The sequence below is a fragment of the Eptatretus burgeri genome, chromosome 16 (assembly GCF_056783735.1).
Source record: "Eptatretus burgeri isolate ZD-2024b chromosome 16, Ebu_testis_v1, whole genome shotgun sequence".
Classification (NCBI taxonomy): domain Eukaryota; kingdom Metazoa; phylum Chordata; class Myxini; order Myxiniformes; family Myxinidae; genus Eptatretus; species Eptatretus burgeri.
In genome coordinates, this window is record NC_140976.1 from 15,597,528 (window position 1) to 15,607,527 (window position 10,000).

General features: G+C 46.1%; 1 protein-coding gene across 5 annotated transcripts in view; it reads left to right on the forward strand.

Moving 5' to 3' along the window:
- Nucleotides 1–10,000, forward strand: part of ECT2L (epithelial cell transforming 2 like) — an 81,699-nt gene that overhangs the window by 69,545 nt on the left and 2,154 nt on the right. For 3 of the 5 annotated variants that reach the window (XM_085860050.1, XM_085860051.1, XM_085860053.1), the window contains 2 exons: nt 6,537–6,613; nt 8,045–8,217. The exons of 1 other annotated variant lie outside the window; for it this stretch is intronic. In XM_085860050.1, coding sequence (XP_085716176.1) covers nt 6,537–6,613; nt 8,045–8,217 — 250 coding nt within the window. The remainder of the gene's footprint in view (nt 1–6,536; nt 6,614–8,044; nt 8,218–10,000) is intronic. One more of the 5 variants, XR_015052484.1, reaches the window with a different exon arrangement.

Consider the following 10,000-nt stretch of genomic DNA (forward strand, 5'->3'; position numbering starts at 1 on the left):
ATATCCCCGGCCGTCTCTGCGGGGTGCCATCCGCCCCAAGCTCACCCTACCCCATTGGAGAACGGTTACCATGACCATGACAACCCGTGCGCTCTCAAAAAGGCAGGCGTCAGAGCTCGCGAAAGAATGTTGTTGAGGTAAAATGAGGGCGGGCTTCAGCGCTCGTGAAAGAAATGTGTGTGAACGTGTCTGTCGTAAAGAAAAAAAGCTTCCCATAAGAGAGGGGATCTATCCTTTACCCTTCTCAACGTATCACATTTAAGATCCCATTAGACATGGGGATGGGGCTAATCTGAACATGCGTTTAAGGAAATAACTGTCTGAGGACCTGGATGTGTGGAGGCATTCATCAGAATGGATTCTAAAATCCGTAACACTACCCCTTTCCCTATCCGAGACTCGTCCCGAGTCGTCCAACAGCTGGCGACATCGGTTTAAAAAAAAATTACAACATTGCAATTTTCACTACCATGTGACATGCAGGTGAAGTTGCCCCCAACCTAGTACGTTTTAACTCTACCCTTCAGTCTGTGCAACAATTTAAACTAGATATGTCCCACCTGATGCATTGGGAACTACCTAACTGACTCACACGACAACCTTATGCTCCACCGAAATTGCCGGAATTTTTGAAACTACAACACATAACCAGTGGGCTTTAGTAATTGACACAACTACACAACTATATACAATTTCTGACCCAGGTCCTGCAGGAATGCAGAAGAAAAATTGTGGAGGGGGGTGGGGGGCACCTGCCGATTCTTGCCACCATCATGCTCTTCACCAGCACACCTAACAAAATAAACCGGCAGGCCAGTGACCGGCATACAGGCCATAAACGTTGTGGCCTTCTAAACAAAAATGGTCAAGAAGCAGCAACTAGTACAGCCACTTCCTCCACAGAGATGTGTTCGTGCAGTTAATGGCCAAGGTGATACGTGGCAAAACAAGTGAAGCAAACTGGCATGAGCCGAAAGGAATCTGGTATGAGCTGGTAGGAAGTGGGTATGAAGCTGGAATGAGCTGGCACAAAGCTGGAATGAGCTGGCATTAAGCTGGTAGAAAGCTGGTATAAGGGGGGCTGCAACAAAGGGGCAGTCCATAAGACAAGTGCGGTGGCATGCTGCTGCAGTAAATGCAGTTCAACAAAATAAAACAAACAAAACCACCATCATAACTGGAACGGTGTCACCTGGCATGAGGCTGCAGCGAGTAGCAGTTCACAGAACAGGTGTGGGTGGAACACAGGTCACGGAGCAAATAGTGAAGTGAGGTGAGTGATGCCTTGATGCAGAACAGGTGATCCAGCAAAGCGAGCGATGCCTTGATGCAGAACAGCCTTGATGGTCCTGGGGCAGTGGCGAGACAAAGCGAAACAACAAACAGCAACAGCAAGAAAAGAAAAAAAAGGAAATCCAGGTAATGCCAAACACCAGGTCCAACCAACATGGTCAGCCGGTCCCTGGTGTGCACATACCTGGCGCAGTGGCGGTAGTGCCGGGAGAGCTCCAGGTTGGCCCACCTCGTCCGCACCCATCCGTCTTTCACATATACACTACCCTAGCCCCCCTCTTTTTACAATTCGTCGCTACGTCTCGTCTCCTATATCCCACTATCCCCATTGCCAAATTTGTACCCAATCCCCCAAGGTTCCTTGGAAAGGAAGAGCCGAACTACATGCAATCTTACACTTACATCGCGACAAGTCTTGTTCTCGAGTCCGACAGGAGGGTAAGTCCAGCAGCCGGCGATCATCCCGACAGTGGATGGTGCGAAGGGGTCTTCATCAATCCTAACTACGCTAATATTGTTACACGTTTAAACTTTCCCTGGGGTTATACCCTGCCAAGAGGCCTTTGTTAAACGATGGGGTTCCAAAACCCAAATTCCCATCGCCGACGTGTTGGTGCTCACAATTTTGGGCCTTGCCCACCAAATTTTCTTTCTGTGCCATCGCACAATTTCGTGGCTGGGTAGTGTGGCTCCACTAGCAGGTCTGCCCACCTGCATACTCACCATGAGCACCCCCGGGACACTGGAGCTGCCTCCGAGCTTGCCTGCTCCTCACCCTAACATGGGGGATGCCCTCACTGGCACTCCCCCTCATGATGCCCCCTTGGCATTTTGGCACCCCGGGTCCCGCTGCTCGGGCACCCGGTCCCATTGAACACTACACTCTGGCACGCCAAGCCCCTCTCCTCGGGTACCTGCGTCCACGAATACACTAATTGCTCCCTGGACCGACCTACGGCCTCACCTGGCCGACGAGCCCCCAGGGTGCCTGCTTCATCCGAACATGACACACGAGCCACACCGCCAGCCGGTCCATTATCTCCTGCACCCGACGCACAAAAAATGTTTTTAAAAACTTTCCACAATCAGCACAAACCGCATAACGACATCCATGTGTAAATTTACGTAATCACTCGACCTCACTTTAAACTAACCCCCGGGTTTCCTTGGGTGGGATCCACTCCCCCCATTCCATCCTTCACACCATGCATTCTATTACTCACACTCATACCGGCCATTGCCCTGCCCTCACACTCATAATTAATCTATCACACACAAACACATTTCCACTCACCGACACAGCATCACCTAACTCATTTCCCCTAACTATCTCGTGCACCCTTGTCTTCCCTTATACTACGCACGCTCCTATTTAACTCTATCGCTAAGCTACGTCCCCACTACATGTTCATGTCTCCACCTAAACAGTCCCTATTGTCGCTCTTGGTCCCTAAATTTATCCTAGCCCTTCCTCATGGTCGCTGCTTCGGTACCCACATAGAGGCTACCATCGCTGGCACCCCCATGTGAGCCGAACAATGCCATCCCCCTAAGGCTAGTGCTCCTGGGCCCCAGGATGTGTGGGGCTGTTTCACAACTGCGCTCCACACATGGGGGTTACTGTCACCGTCTCCTATGATAATGAGCCCTCTGCATCCACAGAGGTGCTCAGTCACATGTCTGTTGCAAGCCAATTTGTGTTTGAATTCTTGCCACTGGGAATTGGGGTTTTCCCAAGGGGAACCAAGCCAAGCCGTGCTTGCCACGCCCATTGCTCATGCCGGCGGTACCGTGCATATTGCACACCTGGTCCCCGTGGAAAACAATTTGCAGCCAAATCCATTGTTTCGCCGTCCGTGCTCCAGTGATTTATCTGTCCTGGAGCGTTTCAACGCCGGCCCCTCTGAAACCATCAACACATCACACCACCATCCGTGCTTGGGCGGTCTGCGAGGCACGGACCGCGCACACTCCTGGACATGCCGTGTAAGCGTCTCTCGTGGGGCTGGCATGGTTTCCAATATAACTCTGTCCCACTCAGGAGGCTCGCCACTCCGGTCCACTACACTAACCACAACTCCCGTCCGGGTCTATCCGTGTCCCACTCTTTCGTGTGCACTCATCCATGTTATGTCACATACACTCCGCACATACTCCGGCACATTGGGCACTCCAAGAAACCCCGGGTCCTTCATTCCCCCCAAGCCCGACACACACCCAATCACATCATGTACGTGCCCGGTCTCGCCACGACTCACCTTCGTCATACTCACCTCATCCCGTTCTTCGAGCACTGTCACACTGTAAATACAACACGTCCATGCATTCAACAATCTCTTCCTTTCCTCTACCACCTGTTTCTACCTGTTTTACTTTAATTTCAATCATCTTCATTTTTACCTCATCCACCTCCTCTTTAACCATCGTTAATTCCCGATGCGCCCCTTGTATTTCCTCCTCTAACGTCACCCTCGTTGTTTCTATTTCCATTTCCCGTTCCTTTGTTCCCATCGTCTGAGTCACCTCCTCTACTCTCTCCGTTAGTTTCTCGCGTGCCATTTTACATTCGTTTTTAATTGCAGTCATCTCTCTTGTTGTCTCCTTCTTGGCGGCTCTTAACTCCTTTATCGCCCCCTGTGTTAGTCTCCATTTGTTCCTTCAACTCATTCTGTCCGATGTTCAGTCCTACCTCCTCCGTCATGTTTCCAATCTCTCCCATCAGTCTGGCCTCGCTCTCCCTCACTTCTTCCTGGACACCGATCCCACACTCGCTTACCTCCTCTCGTACTGCCGCCATTTCTCTGCCCATTGTTTCATTCATATCCGTTTTCATTTCATCGCCCATCACGTCCATTTCGCTGCTGTCTTCGTCCATTTTTCTGCACCTCGCATCCATTCTTTTTTCTTGGATTATCATATTTGTGTGTGCCCTGGTTTTTTTCTATTATCCTGTCCATTTTTCTGTTGCTTTCTTCACTCAACATTTTCATTTGTGCCATAAATTTCCTCATCAACATCATGTCATTCTCGGGCTGCACTGGTGGCGATAACCCAGGGTTCTGCGCGATCGGCGCCGCATTTTCCAGAGACCGAGGGTGGGGGTTATTTTCCATCTCTCCCATTGCTTCCTCTTCACCCTCCATTGTGATTTCATCTGGGTCCTGGGTTAGTCCGGTATCCATATTTACATCATCTACATGGCCCACCGGGACCTGCCCGTGTTGGTCCACCATTGTCAGTCCCAATTAATTAAACTAAAATTTTGTCTAACCGCTCTGAATTTCGAGGTGCGTCAAGCGCACCACAAGTCCACGACCTGACACAAATTTATTGATCAAGGGGTTCGAAAAATATCCCACTCCTGACACCAATTGTTGCGGCCACGGGTACGGAGACACCAGCTTGTCACTCAGGGGGATCAATCCCCGGCCGTCCTCGGTAGAGCCGGACCTGGGGCCACCGCTCACAATCAACGTTGTGGTACGGTGGGTTGTTTTAAAACCACGAACGCCACCCAGTCAACCACAAATTCCAGTGTCCACCGTCTAATTATTCCGTTTAACTGGAGGTCACGTGGTTACCTGAGCAGGGAGCGCACCCTCGGCAAAGCACCAATATTATCTGATTAGATTTTAATTAGGGCGGCCGAGCGTTTTAATGGCCGGTGCATGCCGACAATTTTTTGGTCAAATCTGTGGTAATTACCTCCCAGTCTATCTCGGTTCGGACAATGCGAGACCAATAGAAGGAAAGGACAAACACAGACAGGTTGGAAATCGACAAAGACTTTATTAATAATAAAATAAATAAATAAATAAAAAGAACCTTTTATTTGCTGAGGTAAATAAAGAATGAATTTCAAAGCAAAATCAATCAAAATGCCAGGAAAGAGACAAAGAGCAGATGCTTATCAGGGTTTAACTTACAGCTAAACGAGGACAAGGGTACCCAGCAGATCATTCAGGGAGAGGGGAGGGGGAGAATCTTCTTGCTCAACAGAAGGTAGTCCGTGAAGCGAAAACGTCCTGAAAATGCGTGTGTGCGTGTCACGTCCGTTGCCAGCACCCAGCTTTGCCGTGCACCCTCTCGCGGGGCAGCCTTGAATGCCGGTCGACATCTGGAGGGCACCGAGATTGTCCGTCGCGAGTTTAGACCCTGGTGTTATTGGTGGTCGACCCGTGCCTCACTTGTTGGTGGCACTGCTCACACCCACATTCTCGCTTGCCGAAGCACTGGAAGGGCGAATTGTCTCTTCGGCGCTGGTGAGACACCCGCTTCTTGGTCGCTCCTCTCGCCCTTTGCTTATTCCACTCCTTTCGCTTTTCCTCTCCTCACGCATTTTCTCTTCTCCTCTCCTCACGCATTTTCTCTTCCACATCTCTTTCTCTTCAGAACGTATCTCTTTCTCTTTTTCCTCACTTTTTATATCTCAGAACGTCTCTCCTCACAGAACGTACCTCACGCTTTCTCTTGCTCGTTTTTATATCCCCGGGCCGTCTCGGCCGGGTGCCGTCCGCCCCAAGCTCACCCCGCCCCACTGGGGCATGGTTACCATGACAACCCGTGCACTCTCAATAAAGGCAGGCGTCGGAGCTCGCGAAAGAATGTTGCTGAGGAAAAATGAGGGCGGGCTTCAGAGCTCGTAAAAGAATGTTGCTGAGGAAAAATGAGGGCGGGCTTCAGAGCTCGTGAAAGAAATGTGTGTGAGCGTGTCTGTCGTATAGAAAAAAAAGCTTCCCATAAGAGAGGGTATCTATCCTTTACCCTTCTCAACGCATCACATTTAAGATCCCATTAGACATGGGGATGGGGCAAATCTGAACATGCATTTAAGGAAATAACTGTCTGATGACCTGGATGTGTGGACACATTCATCAGACCGGATTCTAAAATATGTAAATATATATATATATATATATATATATATATATATATATATATATATATATATATATATATATATATATATATATATATATATATATATATATATATATATATATATATATATATATATATATATATATATATGAGGCACCGCGAGGAGTGATGTAAGGAACACATCGGCCATTTTGGAGTTAATGCCATATAGCACTATTTTAACCCTTACCCTATCATCCGAGGCTATCATCATTACATCATTAAAAAATGTCGCTTACATCACTCCTCCTCGTGGGGCCTCATATATGTATATTATCAAAACAGCTCTCATCCCCACTCCATGGTCATGGTTGTTGTGACAGAAACTACAAGAAAGACATCGTTTCTTTATCTGCCAGCAAGACGTGGCCAATCTGCGGCGCCACGCCAATGATCCAAGGTGGGCATTTCCTTTAACCACAACACCACTGTCTCTTTCCTTAACAAAAACCAGATGCTTTATGTCCAGCAGAACAGACGTACACATCACAGCTCACATTAGGTCTGGTTTTATAGGGATTACAAATATAGGATTTAAAAACCACTTCTATTTTTTCTTTTAAAGACCTTCCATCATTCTCTTTTATATTTCATTCTTGATGCACATTCATGGTGGGAGTCAGGCAAAATATATATATATATATATATATATATATATATATATATATATATATATATATATATATATATATATATATATATATATATATATATATATATATATATATATATATATATATATATATATATATATATATATATATATATATATATGGAAAAGCAAGTTACAAGCAAAATCTATCACTTACTTAATGGGCATGGCAGCCCTGGAGAGACTTCGCACACAAACTGGTCGATATGGATATTACATTCCGTGATAGTTGATATCTGACCTATTAGCTCAAAGAAAGAAAACATTCTGTCAATCCACAAACCACAGACACTCAAAACCGGAGCCAATTCAAAACCTCTTCTGCGCAGATGCTTTATTTAACTGCTGGATATTCTACAGGAGGAAGGTGTAACTAAATAAAAGGAGCTTTGCCTATTAAATCGTACATGGTAACACCAATCATTCCCGAATCGAAACTATAGTGTTTGTATTCACCAGAACGGTAAATGGTCATAAGAAAGGGATGGTGCCGAGTTAACGCACTGCCCTTCGAACTGTCTGGAATCTGGGTTCCATTCCAGCCCCGACCCTCTCTCTTAGATCGGTGTTTCGCAGGCAGGGTTTTGCATCACAAAAGTGTGCCGTCCCTCAGATGGTCATTAAACTGGCTGTCCAGTCTACTCGCATTCGTTGAGGATCCAATGAACAAATTACAAATTATTGTCCAATCCGGGGCCTGGCCAGCTGGTTCATGAAAGACTTGTGCCGGTTTCCTCGGCCTGCCCCCTACAAAGTTGGGAATGATTTCGACATGAAAAAAGTGCACATAGGGGTGCTGCATTTGAGTTTTTCTGCTTTAGCAAGCAAGCACGTGCAGTAACAAATGGGGACACGGACATGAGGCTTGGAGCTTCTCCACCTGGACCATTATAACCAAAAATCAACAAAAGTACTGAAAAGAGAACCAAGTTTATGGTTCAGACTAGAGGAGGCTTTTCTGTTATTTTGTAAGATTTTCATTCATATGTTTCATATAAGTTAATTTGTTTTTCATAAACATCACATTTCCCAATATGTTGAACTTTTATCCCAAAGCCATAAAGTCTTCACATGCTGAAGCACTGTTTGTGTTGGTCAACCAGCAATGAAATGAAAAAGCTCAAGTTTCCTTAACCATCCAGGTTGTGGTAACTTGTACTACACAATGTGCTTTACTAGGATTTACGAGCACTTCCAAGATCTGGGCCTGTTCCTTTTCAATGATGCTCTGGTGTTCACGACATGCTCCGTGACCCATTCGCCCTTCGAACGGAGCCGAAAGACGCGCCATCATTTCTACGTGTCTGTCTCTCTTGCGTGTCTGCACCTGGATGACATATCTGACTCCAAATGTAAGCTTCTCATAGTGTTTGCAGGTCACCATCTAATGAGCTTTGAAACTTAATTCTCAGATATCACAAAAACATGCTGATAGAATGCAAACAACTCATGTGGTAAAATTTCATGGCTTCCTGGCCGAGGAAAAGGCAACTTTAATCCAATTCAGGGGTTGTTTTTTTTTAATGTCCAAGAGGACAAAAACAAAATTACTTTTGGAAATAAAAATACACACACACACACACACACACACACACACACACACACACACACACACACACACACACACACACACACACTCAACAGCAGCAAACCTTTGAAAAGACAAACGGGTTTGATTCCAGGCCCGTGATGAAAACTGGAATTCTGTTACCTTGCGGGGAGTTGCATCGATTACACAATCCTTCCATCAGGGGACGTGAAGCCAGCTGTTCCGTCTGTTAGTATCTGCCTGTGGAGTAAGCTAGTGTGTATCAGACCTAGGGCAACACCACAGAGGGGCATGGGAGCAACACCACAGGGGAGCGTGGGGGCGACACCACGAACACCATTCGTGGCTCTTTACTTGTACAAGAGGTGTGATGTTAGTGTTGTGCAGAGTTCCACAGGTGGTACAGTGCCTCAGTGGCTGGCATGGTGGCTTCGAGATACACGCATGAGCCTCTGAGCTGTCCAGCCTTCGGTCAAATGTTTTGCACGCATGAGCCTCTGAGCTGTCCAGCCTTCGGTCAAATGTTTTGCAAACAGGGCGAGGAGGCATCAATGGGTGTGCCGTCCATTGGATAGACGTTAAAACAGGGTGTCCTCATGTGCCAGCATTATTTGGTGGACGTTAAATATTCTACGTGTCCTTCACGAAGAATAGGTGAGATATTTCTGACACCTGAACAAATTACAAATTCCTGCTAACCGACAAGGGTATCAGCACACAACTGCACTCTCAGCAAATGATGCTCCCCCAGCAGCCAAGTGTGGCACACGCAAGAAATTCATATATGCTTTGATCTGGGAAGAGAAAATAACTAAAAGAGCACTCTGTGACGTCACGACATCGCCAGATATGCCTCAGCCCTCATCATTATATCATTATACATACTTGCACCAAGTTTGATTTAAATCCCTGAACCCAGATTAAAAATATCAAATAATTCTGGCTGCCAGACCATGCGTTCATTCAGGTTGAAATTAAAAACCTATATTCCCCATAACTACTGGATTATAATTATGACGTTTCATGTCGATCGATGAAGCGGTTCAAGAGAAAAACATTTTTAAAGATTTTTGTTCAATCCAATATGGCTGCCAGACCATGTGACCTATTAATTATTTGTGAACACCATGGTATTCCCAAGGCTTGAGGGACATGTGGGTGAAGTTTCCCCTCGATCTGTCAAACCGTTATGAAGAAGGTTTTTAAAGGTTTATTCTTCAAAAAAAATCATAGCAGCCCAACCATGTGACCTACGACGTCATAGGTGGAGAACTTTTTGTTCCTCATGGTTAGGCGATCATACCTGTAAAGTTTTCTCTCGATCTGTTCAGCCATTTCAGAGAAAGCTTTCGAAGGTTTTTATGTTTAAAAAAAAAATTGATGCAAAACCACATGACTGATGATGTCATCTAATTTGTTTTCCCCACGACAATTTATCCCCAGATGACCGTCAAAATTTTTCATACTGATCAGATAAAGCGTTCGACATGTGCAATTATGAGGTAATGAAGCAACCTATGACATCATTAAAAAAGTCACTTATTTCCCCTGGAGAGTACTTGACATGTGCCAAGTTACAATTTTTT